Source organism: Alligator mississippiensis, chromosome 3, assembly GCF_030867095.1.
Source record: "Alligator mississippiensis isolate rAllMis1 chromosome 3, rAllMis1, whole genome shotgun sequence".
Taxonomy (NCBI): domain Eukaryota; kingdom Metazoa; phylum Chordata; order Crocodylia; family Alligatoridae; genus Alligator; species Alligator mississippiensis.
In genome coordinates, this window is record NC_081826.1 from 250,330,923 (window position 1) to 250,351,471 (window position 20,549).

Genomic DNA, 20,549 nt, shown 5'->3' on the forward strand with positions numbered 1-20,549 from the left:
GGTTGTGTTCTATGGTTATAAAGAAAATTAACTTAAAATAAATATTTTTTGCTTTTTAACTGAGGGGACAGCTACCCAGAAGTCAGAAGTCAAAAAAGTCTTTTTCTCTTTAAAGTATTTGGTCCTATGACAGCAGTCTTTTCCCAAACATGCACAGGCAGTGGTCTGTAGTTTAAACATATATTAGACATACGGCAATTTAACTCTGGAATGACTTCCAAGGATGACTCAACACAATTGTTGTCAAGTACCCTGGGAGAACCATCGTCCAGCTATGACCCCACAATTCTGTGCACTTTAAACTTGGAAAAGCAAATCTGGGTTGAGAGTTCTGTGGAGGCAATTACGTTGAACTTGGGGACTATGCCTGCCAAAAAGCACTATAGGAATTAATTAAGAACTTTTATTTATAAAAGCTGGTCTTACACTTATTGAAAAAGTTTATCAGTTTTAGGAAAACCATCAACAGGAAGCATTTTATACAAAATAATGCTTTAATTTGCTCTGATTATTCTCCAGAGACACTATATTAACCTATCAAGGGTACTGGATTACAGTATATTCAGCAGAAGAATAGTGCCAAACAAAATAAACCCAACTTGGTAAAGGTTATTAGGTAAAAATATGATCCAATATTATTTGCATCATGACAGCTAACTCAGAACCAATTTGTATCTTTAATAAATGTATTCCAGTATTCAGATAATATATCTGGCTACTAATTGATTATGTTAGCAAACATACTTTTTTAGTGTTTCTCTAAGATTTTTAAATCTCCCCTCAGATGAGACAGTCTTCTGAAGTTTATCCATGAGAGCTTTTGTCTAAAAAAAGAACAAAAAATAAGAGTCATTCCTGATTAAAAACCCCCAACAAAATAACAAAAATACAAGGTATTGGGGAAAAAAATGTTCAAAACCACTTAGACACATTAGTCCCATTTTCAAAAGCAACTCCTAAGAACGTTTTATGCTTTTAACATTAGAGGGTTATTGTATAAAGAAAAGAAACAGTTTTGAGAGCACAGACTGGCTGCTGGACCCCAGAACTCCTCTCTCTACCCCCACACTCCCTGCAACTGAATACCTTAATTACTGGACTAAAAAGTCAGGTGGCCTCTTGCTTGTTTTCTGGCTCTTGCATTCTTGTTTGTTAAGTGCTTAAGGTGCCTTCCCATACCCAGACTATTCCGTAGTCAGATGGCTAGGGCAGTCCCTGGGAGGTGAAAGATGTAATTTTAATCTCCTCAGACTGAGATAGGCCTACAACCACTAGCCTATTAGATAAAACATGGGCACTAACCTTTTGCTGTGTTGTTAAGTGAAAGAGAGTATGGCTGTCACACTTTGTACTTAACTTAGTGCTGCCAGTGTACATGCTTTGAACACAGCTAGCAGACTGGGCTCCTTGGGGACTTAGGCAGACTCTACACTCTCTTTTCCTTTGTACAAGGATTGGAAAAGCATTTAGGATGGCCTAGTTGTTCAGATTATGGTACTGAGCATGCATGAATGGAAACCAAGATTTAGGCACCAGGGGATCTTTGCAATCTAAAATATAGGCACCAACTGAATACATAGGCAATTAATGACTACTTCATTGGACATGGTGGCAAAGTAGTTTACGGCAGTGGTTCTCAACCTTTTTTGTACCATGACCCATTTGTAAACACTGATGGCCAGTCCCAACCCAGTAAATAGTTTAAGTAGAAAACAGCCCCCTGGCCCTGCTGATGCCCCTCACTCCCAACCCACTGGTCCCCGCCCCTAGGCCCCAGCCCTCCAGTGTGTGGGATTGGGGGGGAGGTGTGCAGTACGGGGGCCCCCCAGGCAGCCCCTTGCATGCTGGAACTCTGCACACAGTTTCCCACATTTTTCTCCTTTAAAGGAATCCATTTTTAGGGTTTATTCATGATCTTTTCATTTATGCTTGCAACCCACTTTTGGGTCATGATCTACCAGTTGAGAAACACTGGTTTAAGGCATATGTACTATGGCTCCAGGCGTGCAGGAATGAGCCCTGCTCTAGATTCATGCTGATGGCTGCTCTCACTCAATCCATCTATATCTGCATAGGTGCACATTCAAAGGTAGATGGACATGATGCTAGTTTCCATTCCCTCATGTACTACTGAGCTAGAAATTGGTGTGCCTTAACTGTACTAGCCACTTGACTTGGGTGGAAATTTGACTTGACTTTGAATGAGTTTTGTACCAGCTTGAGTAGGGATATTCTGGTTCACTTTTTATCCCATTTAAATACATAGCTTACCAGTTGGGATCTGGCACTCTGCAGCCCAGGTGCATTGAAGTCATTGTAACATAATTTCCTAAATTTCTACTTTGTTTTAGAAAATGAGACTTAGATCATTTAAAAAAATACTTTTAATTATTTGAGAAATAAATGACATACACAGATGGATTCAGAAAAAACAGGTCTCATGAGACTAACACTCAACAATACAACTTCAGAGTTGCACTGCACACATTGATATTTCAAACTCAGCCTATAAAATACCCTGTAAAACATCCTCTGCTTTAGTTGCAATCAATGGGAATGGAGGATGTTCAGAACTCCTCAGGCAGCTCTCAGTAAGATCAAGCTATTAGGCAGAATGTGGGTAAATAAATCTACAAGAAATCAAGAAGTGGAAAAAAGAGATGCAACCCAACAGAGGGATAAATTGAAGCCCAGATTGCTGAAAGACTGTGAACCTGTTTAACTTTAACTGTGTTAGCTGATTTCAGGACTACTGCAAAGCTTGAAGTTAAGCATGTGTATCAATCTTTGCATGACTAAAGCATGGTTTAATTGGGAACCACCACATAGTTCTGCCTCCTAGAAAAAGATTGGAAAATATGTGGGAGAAAATGCAAAGGTGTGAATATGCAAAAAGCTTTGTCGCTCTAGCAAGTTTCCTCCAAAATGCCTGTAGACTTCTGGGCTTGGGAGGACCTCTGACATTTTTTCCAAACTTTCAATGAAGTCAATTACTGCCTAAAATATTTCATTAATGATACAGGAATGGCAAATGAACAAAATATACAAGTGGTAGAAATGAGATAACAAAACCAGCTGAACTCCTTAGCAGACAACCATATTGTTCTTTCCCCTTCAAGATTATCCAATTAGAACACTGATATCTTGACATGTTTTGCCTGGATCACTACCTGAAAGGCTATAATGTGTTGTGATGTCTTGCTTACCTGCTTAGAAACTTTAGCCCAGGTTTTCTTCAGTCTGTAGATTGCACTTCTGTTAAAGGCTGATGTGATTTCTAGAACACCATTATAGTTGTGCATACATCGACAAATATCTGCCACTGCTACCCACTTCTCAATTGAGTTAGCACGGGAGCCAACATCAGCATAGTTCATAATTTGTGAGGCAACAAGGTTACTCATCTAACCAAATAAAAAGCCAGAAATCAAAGACTTTTAAATAAAAACATTTGCAAATGACACTATTTAACAATAAGCTGGACCATCTTATGGCTTTTGATTAGCAGAGATTAAAACTATACACTAAAAATTGCTGTCAGAGAGGAGGAAGAGAAATGGTGAACTAAAGGAAAGGTAACAAAAGCACCCAGAGGACCAGTGAGTAATGTCTGCAGCAGTAAGGTTGCTACCGGTGATTGCTCTCAGCAATGTGTAAGGAAATGAGTAAAGACCAAGAATATAAGTAGAGAGTCTATCAGTATTCATTAAAATGGATGATGGTTAACAGAATTGTTGTTGTTATATTGTCATCCTCTAAAGAAAGAACTTAATTTCATCAGTAGAGCTGTAGAAGATTTCAGTACAGTTCAAAAGGTTCCAATCCATTAAATTACCATTAAACTGCTGGCTGGCAATTCATGAAAATGAGAATCTTTACGTGCTTTGATGATTTGTAAGGTTAATCACAAAGAGGCTATAATATTCAGTCACTACTAAATCAGAAATTATATCATGCTGCAGAAACAGACATTTATATTCCAAAGTTTATACATGGTGTCAAGAGTTCCTCAAAGTCATTCTCTATTTTTATAGTTACTTACATCATTAAAATGTTGGCTGGTTTTCATAATATATGGTGTTCTTTCATTTTTATCCAATTTCATCCAGCCCTGCCCAAGAAACTCTCTAGAAATTTAGGTTAAAAAAGAAGAAAAACAAAACAGTTACCAATAAATGAAGTATAAAAAACCATGGCAACTGCATACCAAATGGATTTCAGCTATACCTCATTCTAGCATTCCATTATGCCACTGCTGGAACAGTGAAAAGCCAGAAATACTGTAAAGAACATTTATATTTCTTTCATTTTTCTCTTTTCCTCTTTGCTCCAGACACTTAGCATTCTAAACCTGTTTAAAACTGCTATTAATGTCACCACAAGAGCTGGAAAGATCAGCCTGCTGTATAAAGGGGGTTGAGAAAGCATTCACCTTTCCAGATACTGAGCACACCCCCATTATACCTAACCTGTAGTAACCCAAACCGTAGATTGTAGGTTTGTTCTTAATACACCAAAGACTCTCAACTGGAAGCTAATGCTGAAATATTAACCTGAGATGAAAGCCTCAATGAAAGACTAAGCAGGAATTCATAATTCTATAAAAAAAATATGGCACAGTGAACACACAGTACATACGTAGCAACAGTAATAGAGATATTACTAATTTTAACATTCTTGAACTCAGACTTTCATAATATAAATGGAATATGAGAGAAACAACAACAGAGGTTGGAGATACTATTCAGTTGTGTGTGCAAAATGTTTTGGAGGGATATCAATAGCATGGATCAGCATAGTGCCTAAAATGTGCTTACGAAGTCAGATGTTCTTACAAATCACTCTTTGGAGGATACTTACTCATAAGGTATGCTTCTGAACACTATGTGATCTAAGAGAGTTATTTGCTCTGCAAGCTCCATGGCTGACAAAGTCTCAAAGCACTCCGGTTTTGGACATTCTGACTGCAAAGCACAGGATGGTAATTAACTTCACATGCATGTTAAATAGAACAATATAATATAAATGTTAGGTTATAGAAAAAAAAGGAGTAGTAGGTCAAACAACAACATGGGGTTTGATACTGACTTATTGGTATGGAAACTAATGGGAAAGGTCTGAAGTATTATACCAAGGGCATAAAGATACATTGAAGGTATAATACAGGTAGAAGCCTGCATTCTTCATAACTTTCCACAAAACTACTTTGCAATACCTACCTTAAATACCACATTAGGCTTGTTTACATCAGTATGCTTAACAGGCTACACAGGAGCACAATGTGGGCAAATACTCAGTTTGTCTAAGAATGGGCCCTCTCAGGGAATATTATACATGGTTCTAAGTAACAATGTTGTTGTGTTGAGGCAAAGATCCTACTGATTCACACCTTGTTTTATATACATGCACATCTTTCCGTTTTTTTAATATTGGCAACCACCTAATTCAAACTGAAGTCCAGAAGCTCTGGAAAGCTTACCTTTACCATGCATTTTAAACACGTGTTGTCACTACAGTTTTAAACATCCACATTTATGTTACTGATCTCAAATGGATAAATAAAGGAAAAGGAAAAGCAGCTTGTTACAAATATGGCAGTGAGGCTGCAGGGAAGTTTCATTTTAATGTTTCACATAAAATGCACAACTTTATAAGGGACTGGATATAAAGATGCACTTACCATCTGAATTATGTCCTCTATTTTTAAATGGGCATCATCCTGATCGTCCTGAGAAAGGGCCCTGAAAAATTAAGTGGCAGAACAGTCTATATAAAGAAAATTATCTGTGGTTATGAGAATATTTTATCACAGTTCAATGATCATGTTAATTTAAAATAAATGCTAAAGTTGTAGTTGAAAGTCCAGTTCAAATATTTCCAGTACTTAACAGTTCACATTTGGTTTTAGAAATAATGTAAAAATTTACTGTACAGTAGTACTGTGAAAATACTGAATTGCTAGGTCTGGGGAATTAAGGCCTGTCGCAAGAATAGTTATGTCACAGGCAGCAGCAACAACACATATACCACTGCATTCTCCCACCAATGTGTCTAAACTCTAACTAGACATTAGAGGCTTACCCACTGTGACAGAGTACTACCTCCCATTGGACATGCTCCATCTCCAGATGTTGTCCCACTTCTATGAAAACCTATAACACCTCAAGTTTAGCTTCCACATCCATTCAGTACTTGACTTCTATGCTGAGGAGTGCCAAGATAAAATCCAATTGCAAAATTTCCCAATTGGGAACTGGACTAGCACCAGAAAAACAGTGATGGGCAGAGCATCACAAGCTGCTTTTTTTGAGGAAAACATTTGATTGCTAGGTCTCTGAGCTAAATTAGAATTGGCATCCAAAAGGGGAAAAAAAATATATATCTCACAGCCAATTCTCTAAGTCTTCCCCAGCATCATCCAGGTTTCTTAAATTGTTTTTATTAAGAATAAGCCTTTTATCAATGTGCTACCTTGGTGCGTAATTATAATATCCTATCTTCTCACTCATTGCTCATTTTTACTTAGCCTGCTAAATTTGTCTGGTAGGAGCTCTTTCATTATGCCCAAAATCTACCTCAACTGAGCTTCAGTCTTAGTAGGGTGCTACTGTAACACAAATAATAAACAATAATAATCATTGCAAAATAATGTTTAATATGCAATTAACCATTAAGTAGTTTGGAATTTAGTTGTTACACAATGAAATAACTACTGTGGCAGGTTGCCATCTCAGAAGTGCATGATGCAATTAAATATGCAGAGAACACCAAGCTGAGAGAGGTTGCAAGCACTCTGCAGGCCACAATAAGAATTCAAAATCATCTTGATAAATTTGAGAAATTATCTTAAATCAATAAGATGAGACTAAATATAAGTGTCTGAATATAAAAAATATCCTTAGGAAGACAAAATCGAATGTTTAAACAAAAAACAGGAAATAACTGGCTAGTCTGGGTGCTGGGACCTAAGAATTATGTTCAGCAACAAACTAGTAAGTGATGTTGCAAAAAAAGGCAAGCGTTCTGCTCTACTCAGCCTTAGTTGGGTACTTTGTCCAATTTTGGGCAAGGGTGATTTGGTTACATACTTGGTAAATTAAGTACTGGAACAGACCACCTATGGAAACTGTCATCCTCATTTTTGGTGGTTTTTAGACAAATATCTGTCAAGAGAGCATCTAGTTATACTGATTCTGCCTCAAAACAGAGGGAAAAACTAGGGGGGCTTGTACACGATGGGGGTTTAATCCCCAAGGTTTTATTCTGTGGCCCTAAATTGAAAGGGTGGGACATAAAATAAAACACTGAGGACTAAACTGTTAAAAATTTTCCAATCACATTACAGCAAGGGGCCTGATGTTCTTTTTTTTTTTTTTTGTTAGAGCCAGAGCCTGCCCACAGAAGGGGAGCGAGCTGCTGGCAAGCTGAGCCGCCCCTGAACTGTTGGAGGGCCCTGGTCCTTCCCTCCATGGTGGAGGTACCCCTCAGGGCCACCTGGGCAGGCTGGTCATGGGCCAGGTGCTGCCCCAGCTCAGAGGCAGCACCCAACCCAAACCAACTGTTTCCTGAGCCTGGCCAGAGAGCAGCACCTGGCGACCTTCCAGCAAGTTGGCTCAGGGAACAGTTGGATTAGGCCAGGTGCTGCCTCTGAGCTGGAGCAGCACCCAGCCCGCTAGCAGCCCACCCGGGCATCCCCGGGGGAGCTGCTGCTGCAGGAGGAAGGACTGGAGCCCCACACAGCTGAGGGGTTGCTCAGCCCCTTGGCAACTCACCCCCCAGCTGTAGACAGGCTCTGCCAAAAAAAAAAAAGGATCAGGTGCCTGCTGAAGGCAAAAGCAGTGAGGGGCCTAATTCTTTTTTTCAGTGGAGTCTGCCCGCCTCTCCCACAGCTGGGGAGGGCGAGCTGCCAGTGGGCTGACTGGCCCCTGAGCTGTGGAGGGCCCCGGTCCTTCCCTCCACAGTGGCGGTGCCCCTGGAACTGCCCAGGCAGGTTGCTAGCAAGCCAAGTGTGGCTGCTGAAAGGAGAAGCAGTGAGGATCCCACTCCTTTGGTTCTGTGGCACCTTCCCACCTCTCCTGTGGCTGGGGAGCAATCCAATAGCTGCATCATTGCAATATGCAAAGTTACAAACTAAACTACATCCTGACATAGTTTAGTTTGCAATGATGCAAAGTGATTTAAAACCCCCAAAAGTCTTGTACGTGTACACTGTGATGCCATTAGGCCACACAAAGTGACATTTTCATCATGTGTACCTGTTAATGGCCTCATGCGTACAAGCACCCTATATGACCAATTCACAGTTCCATAGGAACAGGATTACCCTTTCCTGAGTGGAAAAAGGGTTAAAGGAAAGGATTATAACACCTGAAGATTTTTACTATGAGTTTGAGGTAGAAGGTATACTATGTAGGTGGGGAGGAAGAGTTAGTCCTTCATTCTTCTGTTTTGGGGTGTTGTTGTTTCCTTTCAGTTTGCCAAAGTGAAGGTTGACTAAGTTAAACCTGAATGTAGATACACAAACCAAAAACAAAGAGAAAAGAAAAACAAGTTACAGCATCCAAGAATACTGCTCATCCAAGTTAGAGCCTTCATTTTGGGCCTTTCAAATCCCCACAAAATGTCTTTTCTTCATAGCAAGTCAATCTGTTCTAATTGGGATGCTATGTGGAGTCTTAAATGCTGCTTTTTCAGAGAACACCAGCATGGGGCCAAGGAACGTGTAACACCCAGGCTAATCTGTTCATTCTTAAAGCAGCTGATTTTGTGCTTAATCCTTTATGGCAGTGGTGCCCAACTATTTTCCCCCTCGAGCCAGGTGGATGGTGCTCAGTCCTGCCACAGGCTGGATCTGGCTGTTGGGCCTAAACCAGCACACAGGGCGGCGAGGTAGGACCCAGTCCAGCCAGGTAGGACCCAGTCCAGCCCAGTCCAGTCCAGCCCTGACCTAGCTATGTGGAGTGGGGGAAAAGGGGCATAACCCAGCCCCAATCTCAGGGTATAGGGAAGGAAGGAGATGGGGCCTGGCCCTGTTCCAGCTGCGTGGAGCTTAGGAGTTTGGCAGTGATGGAGGCATGGCAATATTAACCATGACAATATGCTGAATATGATCCAACAGTGTGCCCTTGTTGCCAAGAAGGCTAATGGCATACTGGACTGCATTGGTAGGAGTGTTGCCAGAAGATCAAGGGAAGTAATTAATTGGATAGGGTGAACAAATTGGAGAAAGTCCAGTGGAGGGCAACAAAAATGTTTAGGGGGCTGGGGCACATGACTTCTGAGGAGACGCGGAGGGAACTAGACTTATTTAGTCTGCAGAAGAGAAGACCGAGAGGGGATTTAATAGCAGCCTTCCACTACCTGAACAGGGGTTCCAAAGAAGATGGAAGTGAACTGTTCTCAGTGGTGGCAGATAACAGAACAAGGAGCAATGGTCTAAAGTTGCAGCAAGGGAAGTTTAGGTTAGATACTAGCAAAAACTTTCTCACTAGGAGGGTAGTAAAACACTGGAACAGGTTACCCAGAGAGGTGGTGGAATCTCCATCCTTGGGGCTTTTTAAGACCCAGCTAGACAAAGCCTTGGCTGGAATAGTATAGTTGGAGATTGTCCTACTTTGAGCAGGCAATTAGACTAGATGACCTCCTGAGGTCCCTTCCAACCCTAATTTTCTATAATTCTATGATTTCTTGCCACTGCTTCCTGGCTACCAAATTTCTGGACCCAAGAGGAGTCCGCAGTCTGGATACTATGGCTCCACAGGTCATATTTGGCTTGCAAGCTGGAGGTTGAGCATCCCTCCTCTAGGGTGCTGAATAATGCCATGCATTCTCAACTTCTAACTCACTACTTTTCAGGAGTCACTCATTACCTTGGCAGGATCTGATTGTTACAGGCCAGATCTGGATAAAATACTCAACTGGTTGATACAACACACATGTATCTGATCACTCCCACTGCCCTGCTTGCCTGAAGTATCTTTTCATCTTTCTGTGAGTTCTTGGTTGGAGGCACATATATACAACATACCTATAATACCAGTATATTGCTACTATTTATTCTCTGAGTGACAGTGGTGTGCCTGGTGGTATAGCAGGGTGATAATGTTGAGTCTCAAATACAGGGGAAACTGCTCAGAATGTTCTTGACCCAGAGAAATATGCTGAGAGGCAATCTGGTCAAAAAGGGCGTTTATACACACGCTCTGGGAGTAGGGAGGGGCACTTTACTTAGAGTGGCTCCAAGAGCTGCTCTAATTAAAGCGCCTGGAGTGTCACATGTATCAGCATCCCCGCACTGAAAAATGGTGGTGGGAGTGCTTTAACTGAAGCCTGACAAACAAACTTTAGTTAAAGCACCCCTGCTGCCATTTTTCAGCCCAGGAATACTGATACATGTGATGCTGGAGCGTGGTAATTACTATGCTCCAAGATTAATCAAATCTGCTCCAATGCACTGTAATTACAGTGAATAGGAGCAGCTTTGCTGCACATATATAAGCACCCAAAGGCTCTAAATATTTGACTTTAAACCACTCCTTCTGTTTCTAACACAGAAGCATAGCAGTGTTGAGATTTTGCATAACCATTCTTCTAATCCCTCGTTCTTAAGAGATTCTGGTGGATTTTCTCTAACCCAGTATTCTGAGCAAGAAAAGACCTCCCTTTTTATTATTAAAAGACTGCTATGTCTTTAGCAGTTAATTATCCATCCCTGCTGCACTGGCATAATTAAGACTACTTGTTCTGATGGCACCAGTAGTAGCTTCCATTCTGTGAGTACCAGGATTTTTAGCATCAGTGCTAGTTTCCAACTATGGAAAAACAGTTTCTTTTCCTTTCAGCTCAAACTCCAAGGTCCATCCCAAGTATCTGAAGGCAATGGCACAAAAGGGTGATGTGGCTAGCTTTGTGTCCTTTGGTTCCCTAGCTTGATGACAAGGTAACTAGGCACAGCTTGCCCAACTGGAGGTACACTCTTCTAGGCCCATTGCAAATCACCTTAACCACTCTGCTACCATGTCCCCCAGCCTCAGATTTAAGGCTTAGAAACCTGAATAGGGATGATGTTTTCTTTCACTGAAAGAAATGCATTTCTCTCTCTACAGTTTCTTTGATGGTGAGGAGAAAGTTCAGGTTCAGGTCAGAAGAGAAATGGCAAAGAGAAAGAAAAGTGTTCTTCATCCAAGAGACAATTCATCTCTCACTGAGAATGAAATAGAATTCCCTATCTAAGTTAATCCTTTGGAAATGAAGGTACTAGATGAAAAATAATCAACTTTCTCTTTCATGTCTCCTACATTTAAACAAGTCTTAACTTCTTTTCCAAATACTTCAGATACTGATTCTTTTCATCTACAAGAAACTTCTTTAAAGGTCTGAATTAATACAAGCTAACTAACTTCTCATTCTCTTATCTGTCAATATGAAAGAAAAATTAAATATGTTAGCTAAGGGGTTTAAAATGTATTGTCCAATGGTGCAATAGGGTTGCTCACCTAGTTAAAACTGTAACTCTCTATATTTCAAATACATTTTGATGTTAAGGATGAAATATTTCTTAAGCAATGATCTTTTTGAAGATGGGGCTGTTTATCAGCCAAAACTATTCACTGTAGTATGAATCCAGCCCATACTTTACACATGGTTACTTGGTTCAGTGTTTGCAACCTGTTTGTATCTCAATAGCACTGAAATTTTGCCCAGAGTTTCAGGTTTACTTTCTAAGTCATATTAAACCTCAAGCCCTATTTCCAGCAGAAAACATTTCAGCAAGACCTACTTGGTTTTAAGGAATAATATATTTTTAAAAAGCTTCTCTGCCCTGCGGAGATGTCCTGTCAGCCTGGTCAACCAATAATTCTTCATGCAAAGAATACCAGCTATGCTGCTTGTTGACTTGAAGATGCATGGAGCACTTTACAAGTAAACACAAACAGCTTCTTTGCCATCCAGCTTTCTTATTCAGTTTTTCCTAGAGGTGACCATAAGACTTTCTTTTTAACATTAAAATCTGCTTGTGAAATATATATTGTACCCTACCCATTTACAAGCTGGTGGAAGAATGAAAGGAACCACTGGCTGTGGCCAGATGAATGCAGATGTGCGATATGCGGCACCACAGAGCCGTCTGCAGTGCCCCACACTGCACATGCAGGCATTATCCACACTGCTACCTTGCAGGGAGTTTTTTTGACCCTGGGATATCCTTAAAAAAGTGGGGCATGCCTTAAAAAAGTGGGGCAGCACCCATGGAGGCAGTGTGCACCACCCAAAATCAGACCCTGGCCTGCCAGAGCCACATTGGCTGCCAGCCAGGCTCCCAGCTGCAGGAGTAATGCAGCTGCTGGGAGGCCCCCAGGACTGGTGAGGCCAGCACAGTTGCTGGCCTTAGCCTCCCCTACCCGACCTGCGGTAACCTGCCGTACACATGAGGGCACTGCCTCCATGTGCGCTGCCCCACTTTTTTAAGGCGTGGCACAGGTGCTCCCTGCGGACAAGCAGCAGCGGTACAAGGTGTCACTGCTTCTTGTCCCTGGGGAAACAAATGTCTGCACTTGTGTGGATGTGGCCATTGAAGCCCAATTTTCAAAGAAAGGTGTGTGTAAAAAGGTGGGCTGGAATATACATATACACCTACCATTGCTGGGTCTGTCTTCAAAAGTGATCCACCTGTAGCTGGTCAGTGGATTGTGCCTGAACATTAGCTCAAGGCTCAGAATCCCTGGGAAATCTGTGACTTTTTCTTGACTCCCAGAATGCTCCAGGTGAGGTCACATTTAGAGACTTTGGGTATGTGTAGACAAAATGGGGGCCCTAAATTGAAGCGGTGGGTTTTTAAAAACACTGTTTCAATTTAGGGCAATTAAACCTGGGGGATGTCATGCACACACCTGACATATCTGCCTCTCCAGAGGTGGGGAGGGGAGGGCAAGCTGCTGGCGGGTGGAGCGGTCCCTGAGCTGTGGGGAGGGCTGGTGCTTCCTTCCGTGGCAGCAATGCGCCCCCCCTCCAGGTGACACCTGCCTGCAGGCACCTGGCTCAGGCAGATCCAGGGGGCAATGCAGCCACGAAGGGAAGCACCAGGCCCCCGCACAGCTCTGGCAGTCAGGCAGACTCCAGGGGGGAAAAAAAAAGATCAGGCTCGCCGCTTTTTTTTTTCCCTCTCTGGTGTGGAGCCTGCCTTCCCGGGCTGCTGCCAGGCTGCCTGCAGGGCTTCCTGCAGAGTCCCTGAGCTGCATGGAGCCTGGTGCTTCACTCCACAGCTGTAGGGGCAGCAAACTAAAACTGCTCAGAGAAGATTTAGTTTGCTGCGCCCCAAGTCATATAAGGTGCATTATGCCGCTGAATTTGCTAGAGCGGCTGTAATTAATGCACAAAATGCCACCAAAGCATGCAAACACCGACACCACTAAAGCAGTACAAAAGCAGCTATCCCACTTTAAAGTGTCATGCACACATGCCCTTGGTTTCATCTACACACAGGCACTGCTGCTAATTTTACCCTCAGTTCTTTCCACTTCCTGAGAATACAGAGTAGACTATAAAGAAGAAGAATGTGAGGAAAGTACATCTGATAATTAGAGCTGGACAAAAGTAAAAAATTCTGTTTCATGATAAATTTGAGATTTTACTTTCTCTTTCATGAAAAAACAGGAGTGAGTACAGTTAGTACACTCTTCTGAAACTTGGAACAACAGGGCTGTCCAACTGGTGGTCTGTGGGCCACGTACGATCCATAAGGGACTAATTTGCAGCTCCTAGGCTCTCACCCTCCCTCCTACAGCTTCTGTATCTTGTCATGGCCTTGGTGCAAGGAGCCCACAGGAAGAACATAGGAGGAGCCCAGAGCTAGAGTTGCCCACATGACAGGGGAACCTGTGGCTGAGGAGCCAAGGAAGAGGCTGGGATCATAGAATCATAGAAGTAGGGTCGGAAGGGACCTTGTAGATCTTCAAGTCCGACCCCCTGCCTGGGCAGGAGGAAAACAGGGCTCAAATGACCCCAGTCAGGTAGACATCAAACCACTTCTTAAAGACCCCCAGGGTAGGAGCCAGAACCGCTTCCCTAGGAAGTTGGTTCCAGATCCTAGCTGCCCTAACTGTGAAGTAGTTCTTACGAATGTCTAATCTAAACCTACTCTCCAACAACTTGTGGCTGTTATTCCTTGTTATCCTGGGGGGCGCTAGGGGAAACAAGGTCTCCCCCAAACCCTTCTGGTCCCCACTAGTGAGTTTATAGACGGTTACCAGGTCCCCCCTCAGCCTTCTCTTGTGAAGGCTGAACAGGTTCAGGTCCCATAGCCTCTCATTGTAGGGTCTGTCCTGCTGTCCCCGGATCATGTGGGTGGCCCTCCTCTGAACCCTCTCAATGTTGTCCACATCCCTCTTGAAGTGGGGTGCCCAGAACTGGACACAGTACTCCAGCTGCGGCCTGACCAGGGTCGCGTAGAGGGGGAGGATCACCTCCTTGCCCCTACTTGAGATGCACCTGTGGATGCACAATAGGGTCCGGTTAGCCCTGCCGACCGTGACCTCGCATTGTCGGCCCATGTTCATCTTGGAGTCAATGATGACTCCAAGATCCCTTTCTGCCTCCGTGCTCTCAAGAAGGGAGTTTCCCATCTTATAAGTGTGCTGCTGGTTACCACTGCCCAAGCGCAGCACCCTGCACTTGTCAGTATTGAAACGCATCCTGTTTTTGTTAGCCCACCCCTGCAACCTATCCAGGTCTTGCTGCAGTCTTTCCCTCTCTACTAGCATGCCCACCTCACCTCACACCCACAGCTGCACTAGCAGGACAGCAGAAACGCACCTGTGGCTCATACTGATGAGGCCCATTGGTAATGCAACCCCTGGCTGCTTAGAAGCTGGAGATCCTTAACATGGAATATTAGCTAGTTTGAGGTAGAACTCTTTTCCCCCCTTCCTCACTCCTATCCTGGGCCCAAGAAAACTTCCAAACAAAATTTTATTTGAAATTGAAAGGTTTTCACAAAAAACGTTAGTTTTGAAATTGCAATTCCCAAGAAATGTTTTGTGTGCATCAAAAAAGCACAACTGGCTTTACTTGTAATTCTTTGCACTCAAAGAACAATAACTACAGGTGAATGCTTTCTCTTCTTTCTTTGAGTATTGTCAGAATAGAATTCTATATTTCAGAAAACAAAATCCCCTTTCAAAGAAGGGATAAGAGAAGATTAATTGAACAATGTCAGCTCTTTCAAATACAGTATTAGAATTTGAGGTCAAGAGATTAAAGCTATGCAGAAGGATAAACTATTGGGTAACAGCTTTATACATCTCTACCACAGGACAGTCGGCCCTGGGAGCTCTCTCAGGCTACCTACCTATAGGACTAAATGATCCATTTCTTAACAAGTGTTGCAAATTTATCCCTCTCCTAACCCTGCAAGTGTAAACAATATACACTTAGGGAGACTCAAGGAATAATTTTGTTCTCTTACAATAGTAATTAAAAATCCTCTTAGGATTCAAAACATGTAATACCCCAGAATAATGAATGGTAGAAAAAAGGTACTGGTAATTTAGAAATCTGATTCAGATGAAAATTAGTTATCATTAAGGGTGCAAACAGAAGTGACAATTTTCGCCCAATCTGAACACAGAAAGCAGTTTATAGCTGTGACCAAACACAAGTGCATGGCTGCAGACAACTTAAAAAATGAACAATCAGGTGAAAATCTGAAGCGGGGGGGCAGCTCCAATTCACCTACCCCACCCTTCAGCACCAGCTGGGGAGCCTCCCCAAGAATAAGCTCCCTCCACTGCCTTTCCCCCTTCCCATTCTGAAAACAGTAAACACTGGTAGAGAGCCATGGCTGTCGCTTTGGGAACCTGGCTGGAGACTCCCAGCCCACAACTAGATTCCCCTCCCCCCCTAGAACCAACAGTGAACTTGTGTTTGCTCTTGGGTAATGGTGTAACTCAGAATGCTTTGCAGAACAGGTTCTGAGTTACAGCTGGGAGCTGCACTTCTGTCTGCACCTTAAGTGGATGAAGTTGGGGTAAGGGCAAGACACCTCCCTTTTTCTGATATCAGTAGGGAGTCATTCATTGAAACACCAATTTTTCCGAGCTACAAGAAACAAAACCTTGCTTGTAAGTGGCCTAAGAAATGGAATCCTCAGAGGACATAACTACATGAGACATTTATTGCGAAACTAATTAGCTCCACAGTAAACATCTCAGCATCTACATGTGCACCACTATTAGGGTGCAGGAAACTAATAAACTCTGCAGTATTTACAAGTACTACCCTGCTGCAGAGTTTTTTCATGCACAGCATCACATATGTAGACACTAACCCTTCTGGCTGGGGCATGAGGGTGCTTCAGTGAGGGGGCTGCCTACTAGCTATCCCCATACTGAAGCTCTCTTGCACCCCAGCCAGCCCCTCTGCAGCACAGCGAGCCCGATCGGAGCAGCCCCAGGCTGGCAGGTGGACTCCCGGGGCCCCCTGCCAGCCGAGGCTGCTCTGACTGGGCTCCATGTGCTGCACATGAATAAAATCCAGAGCTGATTGCTCCAGAGTTAATTGCTCCTAGGCGAATGTTCAAATGGTGCAGCTAGGAGCAAAATATTTCAGAGCAATAAGCTCTGGAATTTATTCATGTGCACTAATTGCATGTGTAGATGTACCCAACGAGTAATAACAGAGAAAACACTCCCCTACGCCTAAATTTAGGAAAAATCTATTACGTCATTCCATTTGACTAATTCCAGAATTAGGCTTGGAGTCAGGAATGGCACAGTAGGGAGAAGCCATATCTAAATGTCAGGGAAGAGAAACTAATGTTCACCACTAATCCCTTCCTCACATTCAGCACTGATCCTTTCCTCACACTACACCTTAATTTTTAGACCTGGGAACCTGTTTATCAGTACCCACACACCTGGAACTTTGCATTTGGGTACAAGAGAACTTTGGTGCCATTAACTTTAGATTTCTTAGAGGCGACTCAAACACCAGGGTACAGGAGCAGCGTCTCCTCTTTTACTTCTCTAGATTTCTTGATTCCATTAAAAATAATTGTAGAACTGAGTCAGAGGTAACCTAATCAGCCTCTCAAACCTTCCAAATCTTCCTAACACCAATGATTTCTTTCTTTTGGGTATCTCTGTATTGAGATTTTAAAGAAGGGAGTGAAGTCAGTTCCAACTCTGAATCAGCAATAAGATGACAACTTGAAGGACCAGAAGGAGACCTTACCATAGCAGCAACTGACAATGTGTGTGTAAGAGGTCACACCCCCATAAACAGTCTTGCATAGAATCACTGTGCAAGTGTCCAGAGTTTTTCAGAGGGTCTGGGATTTGGTTCATTGCAGAAGTTATCTCCTAAGAGGAATGTAATCTACAGACAATACTTGTTCAGAAGTTCTTGTCAGTACAAAATGGAAGAAGTCTAAAAAAATGTGCTCACAACTTTATGGTCGGGGGAGAGAACTGAATGTTTGCATATGCATGGGTTGGGGCGAGAGATTACACAAATCGTGATTTTATACATTGGAACCTACAAATCAAGGCTAGTGGAAGAGTAAGGAAAGGCTCATCCTTATTTAATTGGCAGGTGACAATACACAAGTCTTCAGAGGAAACTGACTACTGTTTTGTTGTTTTGTCTTTTCAGTTTGCCACATAAGTGTATTGAGATTTTAGATAAAACTGCACAATTTTTTATTTTTATTTTAAAACTATCCTAAGAGCTGGAAACCCATTTTACTCACATGAATTAAAAGTTCTGGTGTACGATCCTTCCTTCCTTCTCATGTACCTTCTTGTTCAAATCTGACACTGCTACACTAAGCACTTCTGCTATTGCCTCAAACTTGCAACCTTTGGGCTGTCAACTGTCTCTTAGTGCCTGCACCACCCCAACCCCCCGGTGAAGGGTTGTGATGTTTGACAAGGAGCACATCTACATGAGATGTTTACTGATGCAGATGTCTCTGCATCTACATGTGTGCCTCTATTAGGGTGCATGAAACTAATAAACTCCACAGAACTTGTGAAAACAAGTACTAGCCTGCTGTGGAGTTTTCTTGTGTGCAGCAGCACACATGTAGATGCTGCCTGGCTGGCCAGGTCACAAGGGTGCTTCAGTGTGGGGGCCACCTGCTGGCTAGCCCCACACTGAAGCAACCTCGTGCCCTAGGCAGCCCCTCTGCAACACACTGAGCCCAGTCGGAACGGCCCTGGGCTGATGCCAGCCAGGGCTGCCCTGACCAGGCTCAATGTGCTGAGCAAGAATAAACTCCAGAGCAATATACTCCAGAGTTTTTTGCTCCCAGGCACATGCTCAAGCAACATGCCCAGGAGCAAAAAACTCTAGAGCAATAAGCTCTGGAGTTTATTCGTGCACATCAATTGCATGTGTAGATGCACCCAGGCTGAATAATTTTTTACCAAAACCAGAATTGTCCTGATTCTGTTTTGCAAGATTGTGGAGGCATTTTAGAGGCATAAAATCTTGTGGAATTAATTTCTCTTAACCAGCTGACTACTGCTAAATTCATAATGTATATACTGTATAGCAAACACCTGTCTCCTACATGTCTGCTAAATATAGACCCAAAGAGTTTTAGTACACACACCTTGTATAATGCAAGACCCTGTGTGACAGCACCATTTACCCATATATTACAACCTCACTATCTACTGACTACCTTAATGTCAGTTTAAATCATCCATACTATCATCTTAAAATTTATGCAACTTTCATCTATAAGTTCCCAAATAACTTCACAATATAAAAACCATGTGCATGGATTGTTTTTAGAGAAAGTTTTAGCTGCTGATGAAACAAAGTCACATATAGCATGAAATACAGCAACAGCTCAACATCACAGAACAGCAACACAGTATAATTGTTGTTAGCAAATACATTTAATTAGATGGTATGTAAACACTCAAAGTAGGAATTGGTTAGCACACAAGGGTTAGGTAGAGACGTCCAAATAAGTATGGCTGAGTTCTGTCCTGGTTTTCCCCATCAGACTTTCAGAAAACCTGTTTAATTAACAAGTAATATAAATAATTTAATCTTTGGAAAGGAAACTAGTTTTCAGGCAAAATCAGTGCCCTTTTTTTCTTTTTTATGTGTTGGATGACTACCATACCAAACAGAATTACCTGATAAAAGACTGAAAATCATGAATTTTTCTGTGTTGGCAAGTATCTGTTAGTATCCAAGCATGTACATTGGTATGTTACCAAGAAAAGGTTCAGCCTTTTGTTCTAGAGACGGGATTATCCTTTGTCTGTCTCATAAAGGTAGGAGACAGGAGTGAATTAACATTTAAAAGGACTTTCATTCCCCTACTGCCAGATGAAGGCTGGAAACAGCTCAGCAATGATGAGGCGTGTCCTAGCATGGTTTCACTACATTATCTCTGTGTTTAGAGAGAAAGCAGGTAGGGAAGGCCATACTTGGCATCCTCAGGAGTACCATGGAAGCAGCATAGACCTAGCTTTAGAGCCCCTTTATTATGCTCTTATTCTTTTTACTTGGTGTAAAGGGACTAGCAGGGTAGATAAGATCTCACTCCTGTTCACAGCAAGCAAACAGTTGTCCCATTACTATCTGTTTGAGAATTTGCTGCTGTATCTAGTGATGACTGTTAATTACATTAGCTGAAAGTCTCTGATAAAATGAGTTATTGTAAAGACTGGCTTCTGATTTTTGTCAACTGCTGATTTCAAAGGTAACCTGCATTGAGATTTAGGTTTTCTTTTTGCACTTTCTTTTTGTAATGCCATATCTACATCTATATCCATCCAAATCCATATCTATATCCACATTGGAAAGATATTCTTCTAAACCAGAAAGCCTAGTATGTTCTTTAAATGACGTTAGGCTTGGCAGTTTGTTTGTGCCTTGGGCTTTGCAAGTTTCAGTCCAATATATACTTGTTAACATTTCCTGAAGGTTTTTAATGAAATCATTAATGCAGCTTTTAGACCAGTGATTCTCAGTCAGGATGCTGTGACATCCTGGAGTGCCTTGAGATCCTTTCAAGGATGCCATGGCATGCCACACAATAATAGCACTGTGAGATATGCAAACATGAGTCACAAGATAAACCCAGAAATTTCAAATAGGAATCCATAGTGTTAAGAACATTCTGAGCTATTGTGAGCTGAATTCTTCATAACAGAATTGCTCTATTTTTCTGTAACCAAAAAGCAAGTGAAAACTAAGAGCTGACTTTTATGAAGAGTGCCTTGAGTCTAAAAACATTGAGAGCCACTGATTTAGACTAACACAGTATTAACTGGCAATACTAGAATTTGTCTTTTGGGCAGGTGACAAGCTTCAAAAGTTTGTCTGTACTGTTCTAACAAAAAATCAGATTTTTAATCATAGATTTATAGATAATTAGGGTTGGAAGGGACCTCAGGAGGTCATCTAGTCCAGCTCCCTGCTCAAAGCAGGGCCATCCCCAACTAGATCATCTCACCTAAAGCTTTGTCCAGCCAGATATTAGAAACCTCCAAGGATTCCTCTGAGGGTTTAGAACAGGCTTCCCG

The 20,549-nt window shown here is 42.3% G+C and overlaps 1 protein-coding gene across 2 annotated transcripts in view; it reads right to left on the bottom strand.

The window, feature by feature from the left end:
• RASGRF2 (Ras protein specific guanine nucleotide releasing factor 2) overlaps positions 1-20,549 on the bottom strand; it is a 272,143-nt gene that overhangs the window by 12,229 nt on the left and 239,365 nt on the right. For both annotated transcript variants that reach the window (XM_019482951.2, XM_019482947.2), the window contains exons 20-24: positions 5,681-5,741; positions 4,861-4,964; positions 4,043-4,127; positions 3,207-3,404; positions 745-824 (exon numbers count right to left, since the gene is read on the bottom strand). In XM_019482951.2, the coding sequence (XP_019338496.1) occupies positions 745-824; positions 3,207-3,404; positions 4,043-4,127; positions 4,861-4,964; positions 5,681-5,741 (528 nt within the window). The remainder of the gene's footprint in view (positions 1-744; positions 825-3,206; positions 3,405-4,042; positions 4,128-4,860; positions 4,965-5,680; positions 5,742-20,549) is intronic.